General features: G+C 36.3%; 4 protein-coding genes and 2 pseudogenes across 4 annotated transcripts; 1 reads left to right on the plus strand and 5 right to left on the minus strand.

The window, feature by feature from the left end:
* Positions 1-1,270: 1,270 nt before the first annotated feature.
* LOC119989861 lies at positions 1,271-1,967 on the minus strand. The gene has a single exon (XM_038835601.1). It carries the CDS (start codon positions 1,791-1,793, stop codon positions 1,407-1,409), a length of 387 nt encoding a protein of 128 aa, XP_038691529.1. The 5' UTR covers positions 1,794-1,967; the 3' UTR covers positions 1,271-1,406.
* Positions 1,968-3,599: 1,632 nt separating this feature from the next.
* LOC119989979 (F-box/kelch-repeat protein At1g57790-like) lies at positions 3,600-5,024 on the plus strand. Its single transcript, XM_038835768.1, has one exon. The coding sequence runs from the start codon at positions 3,647-3,649 to the stop codon at positions 4,898-4,900; it is 1,254 nt and encodes a 417-aa protein (XP_038691696.1). The 5' UTR covers positions 3,600-3,646; the 3' UTR covers positions 4,901-5,024.
* A 749-nt stretch (positions 5,025-5,773) lies between these two features.
* On the minus strand, positions 5,774-7,496 carry LOC119989760 (fe(2+) transport protein 1-like). The gene is made up of 3 exons (XM_038835448.1): positions 6,842-7,496; positions 6,243-6,392; positions 5,774-6,159 (listed from the first exon to the last, which is right to left on the minus strand). The coding sequence occupies exons 1-3, from the start codon at positions 7,481-7,483 to the stop codon at positions 5,854-5,856; spliced, it is 1,098 nt and encodes a 365-aa protein (XP_038691376.1). The 5' UTR covers positions 7,484-7,496; the 3' UTR covers positions 5,774-5,853.
* A 2,036-nt stretch (positions 7,497-9,532) lies between these two features.
* On the minus strand, positions 9,533-10,933 carry LOC119989761 (fe(2+) transport protein 1-like). The gene is made up of 3 exons (XM_038835450.1): positions 10,334-10,933; positions 9,931-10,080; positions 9,533-9,838 (listed from the first exon to the last, which is right to left on the minus strand). The coding sequence occupies exons 1-3, from the start codon at positions 10,931-10,933 to the stop codon at positions 9,533-9,535; spliced, it is 1,056 nt and encodes a 351-aa protein (XP_038691378.1).
* Positions 10,934-11,517: 584 nt separating this feature from the next.
* Positions 11,518-14,293, minus strand: LOC119987995 (annotated as a pseudogene).
* A 2,687-nt stretch (positions 14,294-16,980) lies between these two features.
* LOC119989759 lies at positions 16,981-23,351 on the minus strand (annotated as a pseudogene).
* Positions 23,352-25,979: the final 2,628 nt, after the last annotated feature.

Consider the following 25,979-nt stretch of genomic DNA (forward strand, 5'->3'; position numbering starts at 1 on the left):
GTTGAGATGCTATCAAACCAAGATTAAAGAGAATCACCAAATTAAAGATAATCACCAAATTAGGTAAGGACTATGAAATGAGAGGAAGCAAGAGAAGGAGAATCATTTGTATAATGGTAGAGAAATTGTGTTGGCCTTTCATGTGCAGTCTAGTTTTGACTTTGTGTATTTTATGGTCCATTTTGGATAATATCCAATGATTGTGGTCTGAATTTTTATACATGTGAAAGAAACTTTTTTTTTATAAGCAATGTGAAAGAAACTTTGTGGCCAACAATTTGGCATTCTTTGCTTGATTGAATGCATTTTTTACATTGGTGCGCCTGAAAAAAGTAAAAAAGACTCATTATTGCACAAAGAAAATTTATATTAATGTAGAAACAGAAGTGGCAAATGTACTAATGTACACTACTACACTACACTCTTCCAGACAAAAACTGAAAATAGTTAATAATTTGAAGAGAGATTATATTTTAAACTGGGTTGGTAAGGGTAGATGTTTTTGTGAATCTTGTAAGTCTTAATTTTCAAACTGGGTTGGTAATGGAAGTTGACAAAGGAAAATATGTTAATCCAAGATGAGCAAGCCAGCATGGGCCCTGTAGTCTGAGATGGGCCTTTTGCCTCAGTGCCACTGCACCTCGTTGGTCTTCAGCCGATCTTAGATTGGATTCACATGAGGATGCGCTGGGGTTTGAGATTTATTTGGGTTAAAACCAACAGCCGTCGCTCATCAAGAAAGCTATTTTATCATGTTTTCTTTATTCGAAACTCTTTCCATCTATTTGGATCATGCCGAATCCATATTAAACGTACGTACGGCAAACTCCAGTATTGTTTTCCATACAAGTTAATTTTTTCTGTCTTCATTTTCTATTATATTAAGTCAGTTTAAGGTTATGCAATGCAATTACTTTACTCAACAGATAGGTTCAAGTCCCCTCTGCCTCTATGAGCAGAAATTGAATATTCATTCACTTGAATATCTTTTTGGCTTCCCCTCATTGCACTACAAGAGTATAAGGAAAAGGAATACAGATAGCAACATGTCTAAATATTAACAGTTTCATGGAAGGGCTCGGTGATGATGATGCTAACTGGCAAGGCTATTACCAATTGACCATGGTCTCATAAGAGTTGGGAGAAATTAATGTGTTGATGATGGACCACCAAAAAATCACATATACAGTGACTTGGTTTGAATCTGGTCAAACATTGGAACAAGTCAAATCTTCAGTGCAAATTAAAGAAGAACACACAAAAGTAAATTAAAGAAAACAAACCATTTACAATACAATTCACATATAACACCAATATTACAACTTACAACTAATTAAGTGAAAAATAAACAGCCCACTCAAAAAAAAGAAAAAAGAAAAGAAAAGAAAGAAAGCAAAGTTGTTTCACTATCTACTAAGAAGAGGAAACCATCTTTCTTGGAAGTAAGACTGGTAGGAGATCATGAAAAGGAGAAGAACAAGCATAAGCCCAACTCCCCATGGAGTCCCTCCAGCTCTATGAAGTGAATCTTTCTCTGGTAATGGAATCAAGTAAGAGAATCTCCCACTCTCATCACTTGAAATCCAGTGGACAACCAACAGAAGCACCAAAGGAGACACTATGAGTAAAATCTTCACTTGATCAAATATGCTCTCCAGAACAGGCTCATAGTTTATGTACCATGACAGCCCAACAAACATTAGTAGTATTAGCAGGAAGAAACACAAGTGCAAAGGCAATGGTTGTTGTTGGTGGTGGTGGTGGCTAGACTGATGAGAGGAAGAACTATCCATGATTCCTTGAAGAGAGATTGCTTTGATTTTCTTGAAGATTTGGTTTTGTGGTAGTTATTAGTTGAAGTTGTGGTTTATATAGAGAGAATGGTCAATTTATTAATGGGTTTTGTGTAAAACTTTGGTTAAAGATTGCTGCTTTTTCAAAATCCAGCTAAGGATACTTCCAAGGGAAAGTGGGATTTTATATGGCTAAGATTCATTTATTAAAAGAGTGGACATATATAAAAGGTGGGATTTTATATGGCTTAAGGTTTTTGTAACAAATTAATCTTTGTTTTAAGTATGGTACGGACGTTGGTACTTCACAATTTACTGAACAAAGAAAACAAATATGTAGGAAAAAGAAAAAAAAAAGGTGGCAAATGTAGTAATGTACACTACACTATTCCAGAGAAAATATTTAATAATTTGAAGTAATATTATATCTTAAACTGAGTAGTTAAGGGTAGATGTTTTTGTGAATCTTGAAAGTCTTAATTTTCAAACTGAGTTGGTAATGGAAGTTGAACAAAGGAAAAGATGTTAATCCAAGATGAACAAGCAAACATGGGCCCGGTAGTCTGAGATGGGCCTTTAGACTTTTGCATTGTGAGAATAAATGAGCACCAATTCAAGGCCCAGCCCATTGAGTCTAATAATTGGTATGGTCCTTGCATTGCTGTGTTTTAACACATGCTCATGAAAAGCTTTTTTATACTGCAATTTGATCAAGTAATCATAGGACATGAAATGAAAATCATTCTGTAAACAATAATGAGTGAGATTAAATGGAAGTTCTTGGACAAGTGTTTATATGACAGACATCGAAGCAACTTAAATTACAGAGGGTGTGATATAGACAGACAGGTACTATCGGATAACATGAGGGTTCAAGCAGGGGCGGACCTATACATATGCGGGGTAGAATAAATCTAGAAGGTCCAAATAAAATTGGCTTAGCCTTATAATTGTATTTAAAGGTCCAATAAATTACAAAAAGACCCATCACTGGGTGAGTTGGTTCCAACAAAAAGATTCATCATAGATTCATAGTTCATAATAAAATCCTTATAAAAAGCTCTGATAATTCATTTTCAAAATCTGAAAAATCGTCAAGGTTTGTAATTTAACTTTCAATTGTTCATAGTTCATAATACAATCCTTATAAAAAGCATTTATAATTCACTTTCAAAATATAAAAAATCGTCAACAAAATTTATAAATCAACATTCAATTATTACTTACCTCGGTTTCATAATATTTTGATTTTTAATGTTGTTTTTCATACTTTTGAAGACGTTATTAGTAAATAATAAAAAAAAAAAAATCAGTGGCACTATCTCCATTCCCACAACGATTTTCTCACCCTAAATATTTTTGAATACTTTTTTATTATATAATCTTTTCTGAATCCGACCCCATATGCTCAAGAGTCTGGATCTGCCCCTAGTCTCAATTGCATTATTCTCCGCCGAATCTAGATTTGATTTCCATAAGGGTGCGCTAGGGTTTGAGATTTATTTGGGTTGAATAGGGATGTGAGTGTAATTATCTTCATGTGGGGCATTTCCTAAAAAAAAGGAGCAAAGATTTGTGGGGATTCCTTTTTCGTATTTGAATAATGAATAGATTTATTTCATCTAACTATTTGTATTTTAATTTCATACGATTCGTAGGTTCCCTTTTCAATTCCTTATTTGAATAGATTTCTTTCTTCGATTTATATTTTTAATATTTTAGTTACCTACGAGTTGTTGTAGGGTTTCTAAACTCAAATATACATGTATAGCTAGGGTTTCCAAACTTTTTATATAAATTATAAGGTAGGTTTGTTTTGGGGAAAAGCCGGTGCCTCCAATCTGAGTGAGACGATGGAAAACGAATACAGAGATTGGTCACAACTTGTTCCTGAGATCTTGGATTTGATAGCATCACGCTTGAGTCTTGCTGATTATTACAGGTTTGGATCGGTTTGCACTACATGGAGGCATTCAAGATCTTCTTATCGTCATCCCATTCCATGGTTACTGTATTCCAGGTTTCGAACATCCAAAAGCAGAGGCTTCTATTGCCTCCAGAACAAAAGATTCTACCAAATCCCCATGCCAGAAGCTTTTCGCCAAGGTTGGTGGTCTGGATCCTCTCATGGTTGGCTGATTATGTTTAACCAGAAGAACTACAGTGACTCTTTATTCAACCCTTTCACTGGAAATACGATCCCACTGCCAAACAACCACCATAACCTGAACCACGGCGACCTGTTCAACTTTTCTGTATGGAAGAAGAGATTTACATCTTGCATCAAAGCTATTTTATCATCGGAGCCCACTCTGGCAAACATAGCTGCTGGTCGGTGTGTGGTTGCTGCAATTGTCATCCGGGATGAGGTTTCTGCAGCTGCTTGGTGGGATGATGGTGATAACCATGATGATCATCTTCTAGCTCGGTGGGATGATGATGGCAACCATGATTATCATCTCCTAGTGTTTTGCCGTCCAGGAGATGAAAACTGGACACCGTGTGTGATTCCAAATGATTTTGATTTGGAAATTGCCAACATAATTTTCAGTGACGGAAAGTTATATGGCATCACCCGATTCCTTCACCTCTATGTTTTCGACATCAACGATAAGGCTATTTCTTGGAGAAAATTGCTAACACATCCACCTAGTACTATAACTTCGAAAGAAAAAGCTTTTCATAACCCCTTATACATGGTGGAATCAAGAGGAGAACTTCTATTGATTATTAGGGTAATGTCATTGCAACTACGTCCTGGACCTTCACGTCGCTACACAAAGTCATTCTCAATATTTAAGCTGGACTCAAGGACTGATCCCGCAAGTTGGGTTAGAGTAGAAGACATCCATGGTCGGGTCTTGTTTGTTGGTAGAGATCAACCGCAATTAATTGAATTGTCTGGCTTCCATGAATGGTCTGGTTTCGAAAGCAATTGCATCTATTACGTTGATGATGATTACGACGACGCTGAGAATTCAAGCCCTGAGATTGGCGTGTTTAGATTAGATGGACGACTACGACTGCTTCCGAGGGGTATTTCTATCATACCATTTTTTGGTTATCCGTGTCTCTTTCCATCTATTTGGTTTACTCCGAATCCATAGTAAACATACAAAAAACCCCATAAATTATTTTTCATTTTTCATACCAGTCAATTTTCCTTTCTTCATTTTCTATTATAAGTCGGTTTATGTAAATTGCAACAAATCCTCGTTTTAACTTTTTTAAGTATGATACTTCACAATTTTTTGCACAATGAAAACATATATATACGTACACATATATACATACACACACATATATACACATACATACATATATATATATACATATATATATATATGTATGTATGTGTATATATGTGTGTGTAGGAACAAAAGTGGCAAAAGTAGTACTGTATTCTATACTCTTCGAGAGAAAAAGTAATTTTTATATTTTAAACTGAGTTGGTAATGGAAGTTGAACAAAAGGAAAAGAGATTAATCCAAGATGAACAAACCAACATGGGCCGGTAGTATGAGATGGGCCTTTTGACTTTTGTACTCTTCAAGGCCCAGCCTATTGAGTTCAATTGGTATGGCCCTTACATTATGGTGTTAACACATACTCATGATGAAAAACTGGTATATACTACAATTTGATCAAGTAATCAGAAGACATGAAATGAAAATCATTGTCTGTAAATAATATCGACTGGATTAGGTGGAAGTTTTTGCACAAGTGTTTATATGACATTGAAGCAACTGAAATTACAGAGAGTGATATAAAAAGATACTACTACCATATGTCAAGACTTGTAAATCCCACATTGGATTGACAATTGAGTGGCACATAAATAAAGTTCAAGCAAATCTCACACTTCAAACGTGTTTTCTGGGCCTAAATATTATAGAAACGATCCAGAAGAACAAATCTGTGAGGGTCTGTAATCTAGAATAAACAATATTTATTGATGTGTTTGCGTTTGAATTTCTAACACCAGATATCAAACATCAACAAACTTTGAACTTTAAAGTGAAAGTGTACACCAAATTTATTACATCAAAAGTTGGACATGTTAAGCCCATTTAGCCATGAGAGACATGCCACCAGCACCCAAAAGGACTGCAATGTAACACTTGATCTGGAGCTTAATGCTTCCCTGCAACTTTGTACCCATGAAATCTTGTGATAGAAGATCAACCAAAGCCATGTAAATCAAAAGTCCAGCAGATGATGCATTCAACAGTCCAACAGTGATCAGTGCAGTTGGACTGTTCTCCTTGTATGTACTTGACAATGCAATTCCAAGAGCAATTCCAAATGGGGTTGTCACAGAAAAGAAGAACACCATCACCATTCTCTTCAACAAACCATACTCTGCCTGCATTAGTACTTGTCCAATTAATTCAAATATGTAATTAATTAACGCGCTTTAGGATTAATTAATTAATTAATTGAATTTACCTGGAGAATGCAACCACCAAGACCCATTCCTTCAAACATTTGATGGAAGCAGAGAGCAGCTACAAGGCCTTTAATGGAGCAAGTGTTGCTTGAGGCCCCTAGAGAAAGTCCTATCACCACTGAATGTACAACAATTCCTAGTTCTAGTACCTGAACAACAATTAATATATCATGTTCCATAAGAGCATTATATAACTAGAGCACTATATAACTAATTATAGTTTTTTTTTATGAGAAATGTTATCCAGTGCCCTTAGCTTAGGGGTTAGGGGTTAATCACACATGGCATGACGTGGTGGGATTTAAGGGCTCCGTAATTCTCTAAAGTTTACAATTCACATCTAACGGTGGAGAAAAAGTCACACATACAAGTTTTAAAAAATAAAAAATAAAAATGTGATGTGATGTGATGTGACACATCTCCTAAATAATTGGATTCATATTGAATCTCCCTCAAATCTGATGTGGTGAATCTTTAACCATTGCTCTTAGAGCACTTGTTAACAAGACTTCGATACTGACATCACTAATTGACTAAATTAGATGCAAATAATTTAATAATTCATCAATTATTTATTAAATTGTCAAATTAGGATTACCATCGCAATGACACGGCAACGTAGAAGCTGTGAATCTCCGGTTCCAGTCTTCATCATCGCTTGATGCTGATGGTTGTGATGTCCAAAATTCACTGCACCCATCTCTCTATCTCCCTCTCTAGTAGTAGTACTAGGACTAGTACTCTCAGCATGAACGACTACTACACCATTATTCATCTTCTTCATATAAACACTAGTCGACATGGAATCAACCATTAGTGTAACAATTGCAGAGAACATTGCCACAAACCCTGTAAAAGGAAACTTGTGCCATGGATTCTCCTTCAAACAATTAGACCATAACATGTCAAAAGAATCCGGTAATACGTGCATGAACCCGGTTGCCAGTATAATCCCAGACGCAAACGCCTTAACGATCAAAAACAGGTTTCGATCTGGGCTCAGAGCCGGGATCGAACGGGAGAGTAGTGGTGCTGTGACACCAATTACGCTAGTAACAAGTATTGACACAATTGCTATGATTTTGAGAGGTAATGCTTTGGCTTTGTTGTTGCAAGAGTTGGACTCAACACTGTTGCATTCATTGGATTGTGAGAGTGCTTGTGGTGTTAAGATTGAAATGGTGACGAAGAACAAGAGGAGCTTGAGATTGAGATTGAGATTGAGAGTGGAGTTGGCCATTTTTGAAGTACTAATATGATATTGTGATGTGGGTGTGGGGGTGGATGATCAAATTAATTGCACCTTAAATAGAGATTTGGGTTTGACTTAGGGAGGATAAAAATATTGTTTGTAATGTTAGAGAATGATATGCAACTACAACCATGGATTTCTTGCTTAATTTACTTGTGTACTTCACTTTGTACATACAAAATATGTCATGGAGGCTTGAGAAAATTAATGCAAGTGACATGGCCCTAATTAATGAACTTGTTTTGTGTGCCATTGACTATTTGAAATATATTTGTATCACATAATTAAAAAAGATATGTGTCTGCTAGTGTGTTCTAGCCTCACCTAGGAGATTCAATATATATAATTCCAAGAAGAGGAAAGTATGGGATAATTGTGGATGCATGTGTTATACACACATTTTGATATGCTAGCTAGGCGGTCCACTTATTTCTTTTTTGAAACATCTAAACAGATTAATGAAAAATAGGTGTAAAGATTTAGAATATATATATATATATATATATATATATATATATATGTATGCATATTTAAATGATTCATAAAAGTATCAACGAGATGTGACTCGGTTGGCAATTGATTGAGTTAGGATTGTGTATGCCCAATATTCGATTTCAATGAGAAGCATATTTCTTAGTGGTACTTCAAAAAAAAATTGATTGGTAAAAATGATATTGAATCGTAAATTGCTAATATAGTGAAATTTCAAACTTTCCTTTCTCTAAACTAACTTATCAAGATCTTTTGGGAGAATACAGCGATCCAAATATTCAAAAAAAAAGAAAAAGTGAATGCATACATTTAGCTCAATAAAAAGATAATATTAAAAAAAATTATATAAAAATGTTTTGTGTATGTGGACTACACTTGGGGCTCCAAGATGGCAAGGTTTGGATGACAAAATGTGTATAAAAATGTTTTGTACATGTGGAACACACTTAGGGGTTCCAAGATGGCAAGGTTTTGGTGACAAAATTTGTATAAAAATGTTTTGTACTTGTGGACTACACTTGAGGTTCCAAGATGGCAAGGTTTTGGTGACTAATTAAGTGACAATTGGGATTTTAAAATACTTGTCCACTTGGTCAAACATGCATGTTGTCTTCATCCTGCCTTCTTAGGAATATATTTTTGTTAGCTGTTAACCTATATGGATCATTTAATTCCTAATCATTAACAACGCATTTTCTTAGAGGATAACATCTCGTAATAACTCTGTAGTTAAGCGTGCTTCTACGAGAACGTTATTGGGATGGGTGACCTCTTGTTAAGGCAAAGTCGTGCGGGTTTGATGTATCCACGGGAATCAAACAATCCAAAGCGGACAATATTTTTGATGTGTATTGGGCTAAAAATTCTAATATGATATCAGAGGTAAGCAGGCTGCTCCAGCCATTCATGTCACCTGTTGAGCCTTTCAGATGTCCTTATATACAGACCACCCACAGTACGAATGTCCAACGGACGAACCACCCACAAGTAACCCTAACCCGTACAATCCACTTGTTGGGTCTAATATAACCTAACCCACAAGTGCGGGGGAGTGTTAAATAATTTCAGTTTTTAACAATCAACAATGTGTTTTCCTGCAGGACAACATCTCGTAATAACTCTGCAGTTAAGCGTGCTTCTATGAGAATACTATTGGAATGGGTGACCTCTTGGGAAGACAAAGTCGTACAGATTTGATGTATCTACGGGACCCGAACAACACAAAGCGGATAATTGTTGATGTGTATTTGGCTGAAAATTATAATATTAGCTATTTTAATTTCATAATTAACGTACATTTGAAAGTACAATTATGTTCAACAAACAAGAAATTTAAAGGGTTGATTAATGTAAAATAGCATATTCCTTTGAGTAATTAACTAAATTTTAGGGTTGTTATCATGTCACAATCGAGGAAGTCAAATATGCTCAAATGTCATCATAATGCGTAATCAAAATATTCTCCATAATAAATTAAATTATCTTCGTTTTTCTAGTAATTTTTGAAGAAAACCAATAACCCTAGAGTAGAGATAAATGGGGCTTCTAAGCCCATTTAGCCATCAATGACATAAGCCCAGCTCCCCCGAAAACGCAAACGAAAGCCCATAATTGTAACTTCGCATTTCCTTGCAATTTAGGGCCCAAGAAATCCGCCGCCAATAGCTCCACAAGGGCCATGTACTGCAATAACCCTGCCGATGCAGCATTCAATAGTCCTTCAACAATCAGCGCCGTTGGACTGTCTTCACTATACACCTTCGATATTCCTATCCCGAGAGCTATCCCAAACGGTGTCGTTGATGCGAAAAAGAAGACCAAGATTGCCTTCATCCTCAGTCCATACTCAGCCTGATCTTGGAAATTAAATACTGTTAATAACCATGGACTAGCTTGTATATATGAATAATTATATGCAGTGAAAATATATAATTATTAATTACCTGTACGATGCATCCCCCAAGACCCATTCCTTCAAAGAATTGGTGGAAGCAAATGGCGATCACAAGAGGTCTGATTGTGCATGGATTATCAGATGCTCCCATTGATAATCCAATCACTACTGAGTGCACCACAATCCCCATCTCCAAAACCTTCAATTAACACAAAACCCAAATCAATATATACATATACATTATGTCAGGGGCGTCCCTCCATGGGCAGCCGCCCAAGGTCTCTAAATCCCCAGATCTCATATTTTTTAAAATAGCCTCAAACTCATTTAATGAACATACGATATTTAATATTTTTTTTCAAGAAAATCTTTTTTAGATCTTTATCAAAAAAAAAAAAATCTTTTTTAGACTTCGTCCAAACTCCAAAAGCATTAAGTATATACAATTGTACCTGAGCCACGACTCTATGCTTCAAAAGTTTTGTGCTCTCCTGGTGACCTGCCTCAATAGCATGAAAGTGCACCATTTCATTTCCTTCCTTCGCACGGACGCTAGGGTTTTCATCGGCGACAAAGTTGTTACTCTCCGGATTAGATTTCTGAAAACGGCTCATCGCGAACGATTCCACCATTAGTGTCAACAAAGCAGAAATCATTGCCACAAATGTTGAGAATGGGAATTTCTTCCATGGATTGTCAGGCAAACAATCGGATCTCAAATCGTCGAACGAATCTGGCAATACGTGCATATAACCCGTAGCCAATATAACACCCGAAGCAAAAGCTTTCACTAGGGTGAACAAATCTTTTTCTGGACTAAAAATTGGTACTTGACGTAATACTAATGGCAATGATACACCAAGTATGCTAGCAACCAATATGCTTGCTATGGCAATAATTTTGTATTTCAAAGCTCTAGCGCTGTTACGACACGTTTCATGCTCGGATTCGCCGCACCCGGACGGAGACTCGCCGGAGATGGGTTCTGTAAAGAGGAGGAGGAGGAGGAGGAGGAGAAGGGAGAGTGATTGAAGTTTAGTGAGCATTGCCATGACTATTGAAATGGGAAGCTCTCAAAGCGTCGTGTTGGTTTGAACTTATCGAGTGACGTACTCTTATACTGTTAGTTGAGATTTGGGTTGGTAACAACTTAACACTGAAATGTCTAGAATACCCTTGCTGGATATAGAAATTATTGTCGAGTATGAAGTAATATGATGGTATTATGCTAACATGGAGGGTATTTTGAGGGACACGAGGTAGGAGGAATCAAGCGTGGGGTAGGCGTGGGGTAGCATGTGGCCCCACTGTGTTTGACTTGGCAATCATGATAATACGTCAGGCAGACATTCACTACTGCATGCCACTCTTGAGTAGGTAAATTTTGATCCCATTTCGCCAACAACTTTTAAATCTACAAATATCCTTTTTCCAATCATCAGAGATAATGTATTTACCATACCATACCAGATTGCAAATTTTCTTCACAAGGAAAGATGAAATAGCACACATTATTATTGGTCATAAGGCCCATGTAAACCAAGGGTCCATTGAGTCGTTGGATTGATTTTCAATATTAACGGAAAAATTGTGTTCTTGTTTCTCAACATGAAGAGTAAGACGGACCCTTCGCCTTTCAATCTCAATTCATGTCAAAAGAAGCCCATTACATTATATGCATATTCGGAGTTCATAAGATCGTTTGTTCTGTGTACTTATGTAAGAATTCAAATTGGAGAATGCCGTATTCAGGTTATCTAGGCTGAACCTGAGTAATTGATGCTTCATTAACTCGCTGGTACCGACTTGCTTGTTGATTGACACGAGTTATGGTCTGTTCTACCATGTAGAAAGAACGCCGGTTGTTGCGGTGAAGGTAGACTGGCAGAGTAATTGTTTAGCATCGACACAAGTTTCGCCATTGTTGGTCTTGCACTAGGATCTTCCTGGACGCATAATAGCCCCAGATGGATGCATCTGATTACTTCATCTCTTGAATAGGATTCCCTTAAAGTTGGATCCAACAATTCCATTGGTGCTTCAGCTCTCCAAAGCTTCCAAGCCTGCGATATTTTATGAACTTAGATGTTATTCAGGGGCAATGCTGTTACTTTATGTACAAGTTAATAAAAAACCAAAGCAAATTTCGTACTCACATAGCTTACTAAACTCTCACTAACATCTATCTGATAGAAAGAACTGTTCTTCTTTCCAGCAATAATCTCCAGAACTAGGACTCCAAAACTATAAATATCGGATTTGACAGAAAATTGTCCATGCATCGCATACTCTGGAGACATGTAACCACTAAAGAAGCCAAAGTTACTTTGACAACCAACATATGGTAGAGAAAATATGTAAATAAGTATTTGGAAACTTACTAAGTTCCAACAATTCTAGTTGTGTTTCCTTGAGTTTGATCAACGCCAATAATCCTTGCCATTCCGAAATCTGAGATCTTTGGGTTCATTTCTTCATCTAACAATATATTGCTTGCTTTGAGATCTCTGTGTATAATTCTAAACCGGGAATCACGGTGCAGGTAAAGAATTCCCCGAGCAATCCCTTCGATGATATTGTAACGTCTTGGCCAATCCAACTGACCTTGCTTTTCAGGATCTGCAGAAAATATTCAATTCAAGTATACAAGATTAAGAATCCAATGCGTATAATACAATCAAAGTTACCCATAAAAGAGCATTTTTTTTGGCAAATGTAGTCAGCCAGTAATGTATGTGGATGTGTATCATACCGTATAGAAAAAAGTCTAGACTCTTGTTGGGCACAAATTCAAAGACCAGAATTTTTTCTTCTCCTTCTAAGCAAAATCCCAATAGCCTGACCAGATTTAAGTGTTGAAGCTTGGCTACTACTACAACCTCATTCTTAAAATCTTCCGCGCCTTGTCCAGAACTTTTCAATAGCCTCTTCACCGCTATATCTTGTCCATTCGCAAGTGACCCCTGAAAATTTAATCCACAATCATCAGAATAGGCCACTTCGTATGTCCCAGCGCTTCCAGATGGGAAAACAATGGCTAAAATATCTTATTACTTACCTTGTAAACCTCACCAAATCCACCCTTACCTAACTTGTTGTCACCTGAAAACTTTCTTGTGGCGGTTTGTATGGAAGCCAAATCAAATTGCAATGACTCTATGGTCGGTATGTCAGCCCCAACTACATAATTCAAAAGGAAAATAATACTAAGCTCCTCATAAAAACACAAACACAGAGACACAGCAATTTACAAAGACAAGGGAAGTAAAGTATTTGTTCTGAGGATTTCATGGTTACAGAAATTGTGTTCATTACCATTTTCGTATTTCTTTTTGCTTCTCCTGCTTAAAAAACAGTAGCCCACAATGAAAAGCACCAATGATGCCACTATGGCAGAAACAATCGCGACAATTTTCCGCCTCGAAGGTTGTCTTTTTCCTTCATAAACAGATGTGTCAGCAGTTTTCCATATGAAGTTCATGAGTTCAATCAATAATCCACTTCACTCATGTTTTATTTGTTGATTAATCACTGCTTATCAATATGCCAGAAGGGAAGGTCGAAGGTAAAGGAAGTAAGAAACTGAGCAAGAAAATTGTGGAAAATGAGTTAAACTATACCTTTAGTCCTTGAAGGTGAAGGAGGAAGAGGTGGAGGAGGAAGAACCATTACAGGTGCAGGTGGCGAGCCCATAACTCCAGATTCATAATAGAAGCGGTAGATTTCATACCTGACGCCACAACTAGGCAACAAAAATCTTCCTCCTTGCCTCCCAGTACAAAACCATGAAATATTCAATAGAGCTACCGCAAGACAACCTCTGCAATTAGCCTCGGACAGGTCCGGCGTGCACTGCACAAGTGCGTAAACCTTCTGCGTCAGCGTAAAATTTGCTTCATTTGTTGCAAACTTTTTAGTACCAGGTGGACTACTTGCAGCCATGGCAACTGCATCACTCACTGTGGCTTCTACAAGCTGGTCGTATCTGTTCTGTTCTGTAGTGTCGTTTGAAATACAAAATTTCAGCTGAGGTTTTCGGTCACAGTAGAGAAGATTGATTGGTTTGAATAACGTAGAAAACACTCATCATACCAAATAAAGGCTATCTTGTGTACTGGACATTTTTTAACTATTTCTTGGGTAACAAAGTTGACACAGTCTTGGCAGACTTCACCATTAAAATCTCCGCGACAGAGGTAGAGGCCATAGACGGTGTCAGAAGCCTGGCCAATTGTGGTGTTGTAGAAGCCATTGTTGCCAGTGACATTGGAGGCAAGAGAGGAAAGGAGAAGATTGAGATTCTGATTGTAAGTACTGTTTCGAATGAAAGTCGTGGTATCTGAACAAGAATGGCCAACGTAAGTAGGATCTGCGTTAATGGTAATTGCCAGAACAAGCAGAGAGATGAACATAATTGGATTGGTGATTTTGAGTGTAGACTTTTGATGGTAACAAACCCAATCGCTTCAGGTAGTTCATTGATCTGAGTCTGACAGATGGTTAAAAGGAAACTACCCAACTGTAGTAAAATCAAACTTGTAAATAAAAAATTAAGTTGAATCTGCAGGTTTTTGTCATTCATGTTTCTGTCCTTTCCCCTCGAGAAGATTCATAGAAACTTAACACGCAATCAAGATGGAGATATCAATTTGAATAACAAGGACATGAGAAATTGTGACTCTTATCGTGGATGTAGTTTAGCCAATGATATTTCGTTAGTTGAGGACGGCATTGACTTGCTTGTCGATTGAGAAGATTTTGACTCTGTCGTTGCCTCTGTGAGCTCTGTTCTTGTCACGTCCCAAAAACGGAGGACGTGAGGGAAGCAAGTAATCATACCAATCACCCTATAAATTCGAAACCTCACAGACAAACAAAGTATATAACGCTGCCATACCATAACACCCCGTCAGACACAGTACATGGTATACTAGAGCTCCTGCATTGAACATACAAATAAGCAACAACACCCCACAGTCACTCATACTAACTCCCAGATATCATGAGTAAGGCTAACCACAGTAATACGTGAGGCAGACATTCACTACTGCATGCCACTACTGCATGCCACTCTGAATTGGTAAATTTTGATATATATATATACAGGAATTCTCCTATGTGGACCAAAAGTGTGGACCAAGTTTGTGGACCAAAATCCAATGGTTGTAATCAATCACAACATAAGTGGGGGCCACACATTTATTATGGGACCCATCACATCTATGGTTGAAAAACAAGTCCACAAACTTGGTCCACACTTTTGGTCCACATAGGAGAATTTCTGTATATGTATATATATATATATATATATATATATATATATATATATATATATATATTTGTTTCCTTTTTTCAATTATCAGAGATAATGTATTTACAATACCAGATTGCGGATCTTCCTCACAATGAAAGATGAAACTAGTTGCATGCCCGCGCTTTACGCGGCACATATTTTGATAGGAAAATAGAGATGTGTAAGAATTTTTCAATACTTTGTTAACATGAAGAGCAATAGAGTAGAGTTTTAATTATAGAAAATAGAGACGTTTGTGAGATGAAGATGAAGATAAAATATGTACAATACCTTTTTTTTAGTTTGCTATTTCTAATAGGGTGTAAGAAATTTGATTCATAAGAAATAAGTATGTTAAAAGTTTATCAATTTTTATTTGTGTGGTTAGTATCTACAAAGTGTTATAGGTCACCAAAGCATGTTTATGAGACAATATTGTATGGTTGGTACAACATTTTCTATAAAGTGTCATTCAATATCGAGAAATACAATGTAGCATAAGTAATATTTTTGAAATTATATTTTTAGAATAAGATTCTTAATATTTTTAGAATAAGATTTTTGAATTTATATTTTTGAAATGTTATGTATGACTGGTAGATTTATGCCTATAATCACTTTGACCTTCAACAACTCACCGAATTCTATTATGCTTTCCTGTCACCACTTACATGTTCCAATACCAAATTGGCTGAATTTACTTACACATTAGAACAATATAGCGTGAGAAAAACCTCTCATGTTGTGTATATTGCAATTCAAACAGACTACTAAACCTGACCAAACTCTAAACATGCATAATACATCAATTAAATACTACAAAAACACACAAAATACATCAAAAACACATAAAATGATAAAAACACACAAAAATAATGATAAAAACACACAAAAATTCTCACAAAATGATGATAATTAATGCCAAAAACATACAAAATGTTTTCAAACTAAATACTACAAAGGAATTTCATTAATTGAGTAATATCAAAAGACTCTCATAATTAATAATACATAACCTTAGTGAAGCTGAAACAACATCAAACCACTTCCATGAAACATTAAATCCCCATTATGGGTCTTAAAGTTTTTCAATATATTTTAATTTTTTCTTTTGTCCTTTACATTTTTGTTTTTTTAAATTAATTCTCATCACTCAGGTTGTCAATCATTCTTTTTTATCAAGTTTAATTAGAATGTGTAAGCTTTTTTGTAGAGGCGTCCACGTGGCACCAAGAATTAAGGAGAAGTCTTGTGGATCCTCAGTTATATACAAAAACACACAAAATACATCAAAAACACACAAAATGATAAAAACACACAAAAATAATGATAAAAACATACAAAAATTCCCACAAAATGATGATAATTAATGCCAAAAACATACAAAATGTTTTCAAACTAAATACTACAAAAGTATTTCATTAATTGAGTAATATCAAAAGACTCTCATAATTAACAATACATGACCTTAGTGAAGCTGAAACAACATCAAACCACTTCCATGAAACATTAAATCTCCATTACGGGTCTTAAAGTTTTTCAATATATTTTAATTTTTTCTTTTGTCCGTTACATTTTTGTTTTTTTAAATTAATTCTCATCACTCAGGTTGTCAATCATTCCTTTTTATCAAGTTTAATTAGAATGTGTAAGCTTTTTTGTAGAGGCGTCCACGTGGCACCAAGAATTAAGGAGAAGCCTTGTGTTTCCTCAGTTATATATATATAAATTGATGATAGCACATATTATTATGGGCCATAAGGCCCATTTAACACATGTTGCTCCGAACACAGTCAGTGCAAAATACATGCTTAGTTGTCTGACCATTCTTTTTCTATCATCAGAGGCCCAGATTCATTTTTGGCAACTTAAACGGACCGTTCGGCCCATGAGACAAACCCGATCTTAATTCATGTCAAAAGAAGCCCATTAGGAGAAGCCTTATTACTGTAACTCCTTAGGCCTTACACTTCCGCTTTGTAAGGGTTGCGCCCCCTTATTGCCTAATTTCTTTCCTCGCATTCATAGAAAAGATAACAATCCTTGCAAGTTGCACCCCTTGTTGCCTAACCCCCAGCCAAACCCTACAAGCTATTGGGCCGGGCCGGGCCAAAAACCTCTACCCAAATCAATGAAACTCTATAACTATTTTTTTTTCCTTCCTTGCAGAACTTCATGAAGACGAATATCGGAATAGCAATGGCAATAACAACTTCGGAAGAGATCTCCCAGTTCTTTGAGCTAAAAGAAACTTTTGTACGCCACAGAAACTAAATGGAGTCCAGCAATTTACAGGCTTAACGACGTTCTCTAAGGGCATGTGAATAGGAATTATAAAATTCTTTGTTCTGTACATATGTACGAATTGACTAGGGAGTTCAGATAAAGAACTCAAACTGGAGAACGGCGTATTCAGTTTATCTAGGCTGAACCTGAGTAATTGATGCTTCATTAACCGACGATGGCAACGACTTGCTTGTCGATTGAGACGAGTTATGGTCTGTTCTACCATGTAGAAAGAACGCCGGTTGTCGCGGTGAAGGAAGACTGGTAGAGTAATTGTTTAGCATTGACACAAGTTTCGCCATTGTTGGTCTCGCACTAGGATCTTCTTGGACGCATAGCAGCCCCAGATGGATGCATCTGATTACTTCATCTCTTGAATAGGATTCCCTTAAAGTTGGATCCAACAATTCTGATGTGGGGTTTAGTACCCGCTAAAAGTATAGCGATTATAAACCCAAATTATACTCGCAAGTGCACGAATCAATTGTAGTATAGAAGTGGCAAATACGAGTGTCGTACCCACAGGGACTGAATATTAAATATCTGCAATTCCAACTCTTGTAATTATCAATGGAAACAAAATAAATAAGGATTAACACAAATAAACAAACACTAGGGATCCGATTTCACCAACTCTATTGTATTTAAATTATTTAGCCGACAATTATCATTTCATTCATGCATGTCAAAGATCAAGTCCCCTAATTTATGTAATAGTCATGGGCATCTGACTTACCACGTCTATTCTCAATTGCAACCATCCATGGGCATTTGGATTGGCTAGGACAATCAAGAATGCATTAGGATTTATGGTAACTTATGTAGCGATCACAAAGATCCTAGCATATGGCATTTATGTCTAGGTAACTCCGGTATTAATTGCAAGAAGCTTATCTCAAATTGGACATGGGCATTTGTCTCAATTTGCATCATGGTAATCGAACCTAGATGGTAGCTAAGCATCAAGATTTAATTATGAATAAAGAATAGCTAATTAACACTTGACATAGCATAAATAAACTAATAATCAAACCAAATTTATTTAGACACAATAGAGTGGATCCATCATCACCCTAGTAAGAGGATTAGTTCCTCATACTAGGTTTACACCACCAACAATTGATCTCACAAAATTCTAGAAAGAATATGTGAGCAAATTGCTGTAAAAGAGAAAATAAAACTCAAGAACTCACTCCTTGATTTCTTTCTCCTCTTCCTCCTTGATTTCTTCTCCTCTTTCCTCTCTGATTTCTTCTCTGGTTTTTGTGATGTCTTTCATCAATGTTTTCCGTCTCTATTTATAGAAGGAAAAAAACGACGAAGAAATAATATAATTACTATTCATCATGCGACTTTACATATATTACTGTTCATGAATAGTAAATATTACTATACATTCTGCGACTTTTATGTATTACTATTCATGAATAGTAATGTTACTATGCACTTTACGACTTATATATATAAACAGAATACAAAGTCAAACAAAACTAAGATTGTTTATGGAATAAAGCCTGAACTGAAATATGAGTTATATGTTTTTGGGCCTAAAAATATAGAAATAAATATAAAGTGATTAAAAAAATGACATTTGTACTTTTAATTGTGTAATAATCACTTTACGCCCAAATTATATGACAAATGTTCATGATAATTTATCATTTAAAGTGTATATTTGAACATTTATCTAGGGAGTTCAGATATGTACATATGTACGAATTGACTAGGGAGTTCAGATAAAGAACTCAAACTGGAGAACGGCGTATTCAGTTTATCTAGGCTGAACCTGAGTAATTGATGCTTCATTAACCGACGATGGCAACGACTTGCTTGTCGATTGAGACGAGTTATGGTCTGTTCTACCATGTAGAAAGAACGCCGGTTGTCGCGGTGAAGGAAGACTGGTAGAGTAATTGTTTAGCATTGACACAAGTTTCGCCATTGTTGGTCTCGCACTAGGATCTTCTTGGACGCATAGCAGCCCCAGATGGATGCATCTGATTACTTCATCTCTTGAATAGGATTCCCTTAAAGTTGGATCCAACAATTCCATTGGTGCTTCAGCTCTCCAAAGCTTCCAAGCCTGTGATATTTTATGAACTTATATGTTATTCAGGGGCAATGCTGTTACTTTATGTGCAAGTTAATAAAAAAAGCAAAGCAAAATTCATACTCACATAGCTTACTAAGTTCTCACTAACATCTATCTGATAGAAAGAACTGTTCTTCTTTCCGGCAATAATCTCCAGAACTAGAACTCCAAAACTATAGACATCGGACTTGACAGAAAATTGTCCATGCATCGCATACTCTGGAGACATGTAACCACTAAAACAAGGCAGAGTTACTTTGACAAGTTACATATATATGATACACAAAATATATAAATAAGTATACTTACTAAGTTCCAACGATTCTATTTGTGTTTCCTTGAGTTTGATCAACTCCGAAAATCCTCGCCATTCCGAAATCTGAGATTTTTGGGTTCATGTCTTCATCTAACAATATATTGCTTGCTTTGAGATCTCTGTGTATAATTCTAAGCCGAGAATCATGGTGCAGGTAAAGAATTCCTCGAGCAATCCCTTCGATGATATTGTAACGTCTTGGCCAATCCAACTGACCTTGCTTTTCAGGATCTACAAATTAACTAAAACCACTATTCAATTCAAGTATACAAGATAAACAATCAAAGTTAGAGCAATTTTGGGAAATGTAGCCAGTCATGTATTTGGATATGTATCATACCATATAGAAAAAAGTCTAGACTTTTGTTGGGGACAAATTCATAGACCAGAATTTTTTCTGCTCCTTCTAAGCAAAATCCCAACAGCCTGACCAGATTTCTGTGTTGAAGCTTGGCTACTACTACAACTTCATTCTTAAATTCTTCAGCGCCTTGTCCAGAACTTTTCGATAGCCTCTTCACCGCTATATCTTGCCCATTCGAAAGTGACCCCTGAAAATTCAATCCGCAATCATCAGAATAGGCCACTTCGTATGTCCTAGCGCGTCCAGATGAGAAAATAATGGCTAAGATATCTAATTACTTACCTTGTAAACCTCACCAAATCCACCCTCACCTAACTTGTTATCATGTGAAAACTTTCTTGTAGCAGTTTGAATGCTTGCCAAATCAAATTGCAATGACTCTACGGTTGGAATGTCAGCGCCAGCTACATAATTCAAAGGGAAAATAATACTAAGTTCCTCATAAAGACACAAGCATAGAGACAAAGCAATTTACAAAGACAAGGAAGTAAAGTATTTGTTCTGAGGATTATTTTATTACAGAAATTGTGTTCATCACCATTTTCCTATTTCTTTTTGCCTCTCCTGGTTAAAAGACAGTAGCCCACAATGAAAATCACCACTACTGCAACTATGGCAGAAACAATTGCGACAATTATCCACCATAAAGATTGTCTTTTTCCTGCATAAACAGATGTGTCAGCAGTTTTCCATATGAAGTTCATGAGTTCAATCAATAATCCATCTCTTCTTTGAAGAACCCATGGTTTATTTGCTGATTAATCACTGCTTATCAATAGAGCAGAAGAGAATGAAAACATACCTTTAGTCCTTGAAGGTGAAGGAGGAAGAGGTGGAGGAGGAACCAGTACAGGTGCAGGTGGCGAGGCCACAACTCCAGATTGATAATAGAAGCGGTAGGTTTCATACCTGACATCACAACTAGGCAACAAAAATCTTCCTCCTCGCATCCCACCACAAAACTTTGGAAGATTCCATATAGCTACCGCAAGACATCCTCTGCAATTAGCCTCAGACAGGTCCGGCGTGCACTGCACAAGTGCAAACACCTTCTGGGTCTGCGTGAAATTTGCTTCATTTGTTGCAAGCTTTTTAGTACCAGGTGGAGTACTTGCAGCCATGGTAGCTGTATCATTCATTGTGGCTTCAACAAGCTGGTTGAATCTGTTTTGTTCAGTAACGTTTTCTGTGTTACACATTTGCAGCTGAGGTGTTTCGGTCACAGTAGAGAAGATTGATTGGTTTGAATAACGTAGAAAACACTCATCATACCAAATTATGGCTATCTTGTGTACTGGACAATGTTTAACTACTTCTTGGGTTGCGAAGTTGAGACAGTCTTGGCAGACTTGATCAGTTAAATCTCCTCGGCAAAGGAAGAGGCCATAGACGGTGTCAGAAGCCTGGCCAATTGTGGTGTTGTAGAAGCCATCGTTGCCAGTGACATTGGAGGCCAGCGAGGAAAGGAGAAGATTGAGATTCTGATTGTAAGTGCTGTTTTGGATGAAAGTTGTGGTATTTGAACAAGAATAGCCAATGTAACTAGGGTCTGCGTTAATGGTAATTGCCAGAGCAAGCAAAGATAGAAACAGAGTTGCAATGGAGATTTTGAGTGTAGACATTTGGTTGCAAACCCAATTGCTTCCCCCTCAAAGTCTTTGTTGTAAATAGTGTGGTCAAACAAATTAAGAATGCTGGAGGAGATATATACATACACACACACTTACATATCAGCATATCAATGAACCATTCAAATAATTCAAAGACAATGAACCATGCAAATAATTCCATGTTATTCATTGATCCGAGTCTGACAGCTGGTTAAGAAAACTACATGACTGTAGCAAAGTCAAAGTGGTTAATAAAACACTAAATTGATCTATTTCCCCTTGAGAAGATTCATAGAAACACACACTCAATACAGAGATCTAATTGAATAACAAGTACATGAACTGGACTGAAGCCTGCTTAAAGCGATAAATGAACTGTAAAAAAAAATTAAAAAAAAATAGTGACTGTTATCGTGTATGTAGTTGAGTCAATGATATTTCGTTAGCTTAGGATGGCATTGATTTGCTGGTCGATTGAGAAGACTTTGACTCTGTCGTTTCCTCTATGAGCTCTGTTCTGCTACCAAGAAAATATGCAGGTTAAGGAGGCGATGGTGTGGTGATTGAGGAACTGCTAAGCATGAGAGATTCTGATCCCATTGTTGGTCTGTCAGCTGGATCTTCTTCAACACATGACAAGGCAATACGAATGCATCCCCATGATTTCAGGTTTCGAGTGTGAAGTTGGATCCAAAATCTCCGTTGTTGTTCCCTTTTTCCTTTGCTTCCATGCCCGCCACAGTGCCACATTAAGTACCGATTCTCAGACAAGGGTGAACCGGTGAAACAAGTAAAGAACATTGAAACAAAAAGGGTATTGGCCCATTCACCATTCTCCAGTACTGAGGCCCAGAATTTGGTTCAAACAAGAAGAAAAGAACCAATTCAAGTCTGTCACTCTCTCAATGAACCTTTGGAGTTTGGACTACCACCAAGATAAAAGCATCTGTATATCTTTCTCCAGAAGGAAAAAAAATGCATATAAAAGAAAAGGTAGGATGTGTAGTTGCCTAGTGGGTTTGTCACAGAAAGTATACTATACAATAATGGGACACATGATTCTTTTCTCAGAATCAACCAGTCTTTAGAGAATATGATATATGGCAGTGATTCATATACTGTTGTTGGCACTTGACAGAAATGTTGATTAAAAAAAAGCAATAAAAAAGCAATAGATTCAATAACATGCCACCAAGAAAGAAAAATAAAAGCCAGGTTTTTATGCTTATTAAAAAAAAATCATGGGTTCCCACTAGAGCAGCAAAAGATGAAATCATAAAGGGTGTCCACTGAAATTGGGTCAGTTCTAATTGAAAACTTTAAGGTTTAAAACAACAAAAAGCAAGACACAATCATTCTCTCCCCAAGATAAGGTGTTTGGGTTCAGTTTGCACTAATAAGTGCCTTTATTATTAGTGGCAGAATCTGATGTGTGCACACTCCAAGTGTTTGTTAAAATGCCTCAGAGGCCTGCACCATTTCAGCTTTGGTGGCCTTTAATTGAATTCAATAATGAAATGATTAATAAAATCCAATAAACTGTTCCTTGCCTTTAGTTCTACTCCAATATCAAATCCATCTACCCAAAAAAATGAAACCCATATCTATCACTTTTATAGGAGATCACAACAATTCAATAGAAATATATTAGATTTTTTTTATCAGATAAGTTGTTTGTCACTTTGATTATGGGACCCTTGTCATAAAGGCAACAGTGTTGTAAGAGAGAACAAAAGGGCGCAACATCATTTTCCAAACAGATGGACCATACACGTATACATATAGTGGGTGCATACACACAAAAAAGTCAGTATTCACATTATGTTATGGGCCCCACAAAAGCAATCAAATTGGCTGTGTCCTCCCCATCTCCGTCAAAAACCCCACCCCCAAGGGAATATGTATCAGTAATTTAGTATGGACGGAGGGTCAGACTACTTCTACTTTTATTATGAGTATGACACGAACTTTCCAACTTTTTACATTAGTGGGCCCTGATACTGACATGGGCCTAGATATTGGAATCAACCCATTTTGGTGATTGTAGGGCCCAGTATGAAAAAAATGAATAGGTACAGATGTAAATCAATATCAAGGGTACGTGCTGACACTTTCATGCTGGTCTTTATGATGGACTGTTGACAGACCATGTGGGATGAACTAATAGGTAGCCCTTGATTGATAGCTAGCCTGTTAATATGACATGTCACATGTATACCCATGTTGTTCCAAGAAGACAAAAGTTCTCTCAAAACACATCCATCACCACTATCCTTCATTGAAAGAACCCAAGCACTAACTTATGTATCCACTATTCATAATTATAAGTTTTTTTTGATAATCGAAAATTTTTTTGGTTCAATAAAGAACTCAAACACTAAGTCATGTATCTCTAATTGTGCACATGAAATTATTTAGGATTATTTCTTTTGATAATCGAGAATTTCTCAATTCAATAAAGAACCCAAACACTAACTTATATATCTCCAATTGTACACATGAAAGTATTCATAATTACACTCTTTTTTGGTAATCGAGAATTTTTCGATTCAATATGTCCATTGAATGGTTGAACTAGCTTTAAATTAGGGTAGGCCGAAGCCTACAAAGAATGATAAAATTGAGGCGAAATATGTGCAAAGAGAATGAGATTGGAACCCACTAAAAATAATTAACTTCATAAAACCTCCCATGAGTATTTGGTCAATACAAAGAAATAACATCGAAACTTCTGGACATGCGAGTTGAACTCGCGAGCTCCCACATTTATAAGGAGTTATCACAATCAATTTAAACCAAAACTTATTTGTTATATTCATGATTATACACTAGCTGGGTCTACTTTTTCTGGTGTCTCATGGAAACAATTATAACATGATCTTTTCTAAACCACCTTTGAAATTGCAAATCAATGATGAAATTCAAATTTTTATTTAGACGTAAGGTTAGTGTTTTTTCTTTCAGACAAAAAAATCCAAACCAACGTGTTGGATGGTGCACGTTACCTGCACCAAAGCCCCACATAACAACATGAATGGAAAAATCTCATCTTTTCATGGACGTGCTTTTTACCAAAGACACACGAAGCGTGGCATGGAGATCAAGTCTCCAACTTTGCCTTCTTTGTCATTTATTTAACACAACTCCTTGGAAAAAGAGATAGCCCCATGTACACATACATATATACATACATACATATATATATATATATATATAACCAATTTAATTATTTTTTCCTTTGACAAGTATGCAGCAATGATAATTCAAAACTATAAAAATGGAATCTTCTGCTTTATTATTATTATTATTATTATTATTATTATTATTATTTGAAGTCTGAATTAATTTGTCAACAACAAGAAATGAAGGAGTGAGATGGCAAGTATCATGAGAAGGGCAAGTGGCGCACCAAGAAACTGACTCTTGTTGTTTATTTATATTTTGTTTTGAATGCTGTGTCAGTTGTTCATATCAAACATTACATGACAAAAGAGAGATGCATCATGCATGGGACCTGCTAACACCCATTAATATTTGTGTTGTTCAATGTCTTTGCCAAAAATTCTTACACTCTAATAATTAAAGTTTTTTTTTTATGAGATTTGTTTCCTATTTTGTTTTTATTTCCACTAAGTTTGTGGTCCACCTAGAAGTACACCCATTTCACTCATCAATTTTGGCCCCAATAGAATGATCTAGTTGCGCATAATAACACATGATGGGGGCTTTTAATTATGCAATTTTGATTGCCCTTTCGGTGTATATATAGTTATATTTGTGTGTGTATATATCAGTTGCTTGTCGAGATGTGAAAGAAATGTACATCATTGTTGGCCTTATACTATTACATTATCGTTACATGTCCTTTCGGCCCCTCTTTCCTTTATTCCATCACTTCAAATTATGCTAAAATTGATGATTTATATGTGCAGCCAACCATCAATTGGTGTTGAAATATCACACTATATATATATCAAACATTCAACTTTTGTGATGGAAAACCACATGTGAAATCTTCAACAATTTCTTCTTTGTTTTTATTTCTCACAAAGAGACATTTGTTCATTGAGTTTTTTTTTGTTAGATATATAATATAGTCCAAAAAAATAATAATCCAAATATATAGTCGGTTCAACC

This window comes from Tripterygium wilfordii, chromosome 21 (genome assembly GCF_013401445.1).
Source record: "Tripterygium wilfordii isolate XIE 37 chromosome 21, ASM1340144v1, whole genome shotgun sequence".
In the NCBI taxonomy this organism is placed as follows: Eukaryota; Viridiplantae; Streptophyta; class Magnoliopsida; order Celastrales; family Celastraceae; genus Tripterygium; species Tripterygium wilfordii.

What these genes read in the sequence shown, in the direction of transcription:
- LOC119989760 (XM_038835448.1), bottom strand. Translation starts at nt 7,483, where the DNA reads ATGGCCAACTCCACTCTCAATCTCAATCTCAATCTCAAGCTCCTCTTG. An exon ending in GTTGCCGTGTCATTGCGATG is followed by an intron (nt 6,393 to 6,841) that starts GTAATCCTAATT and finishes ATTGTTGTTCAG; the next exon opens with GTACTAGAACTAGGAATTGT. An exon ending in TTGGTGGTTGCATTCTCCAG is followed by an intron (nt 6,160 to 6,242) that starts GTAAATTCAATT and finishes GTACTAATGCAG; the next exon opens with GCAGAGTATGGTTTGTTGAA.
- LOC119989861 (XM_038835601.1), bottom strand. Translation starts at nt 1,793, where the DNA reads ATGGATAGTTCTTCCTCTCATCAGTCTAGCCACCACCACCACCAACAA.
- LOC119989979 (XM_038835768.1), top strand. Translation starts at nt 3,647, where the DNA reads ATGGAAAACGAATACAGAGATTGGTCACAACTTGTTCCTGAGATCTTG.
- LOC119989761 (XM_038835450.1), bottom strand. Translation starts at nt 10,933, where the DNA reads ATGGCAATGCTCACTAAACTTCAATCACTCTCCCTTCTCCTCCTCCTC. An exon ending in AGCATAGAGTCGTGGCTCAG is followed by an intron (nt 10,081 to 10,333) that starts GTACAATTGTAT and finishes TGTTAATTGAAG; the next exon opens with GTTTTGGAGATGGGGATTGT. An exon ending in TTGGGGGATGCATCGTACAG is followed by an intron (nt 9,839 to 9,930) that starts GTAATTAATAAT and finishes TTCCAAGATCAG; the next exon opens with GCTGAGTATGGACTGAGGAT.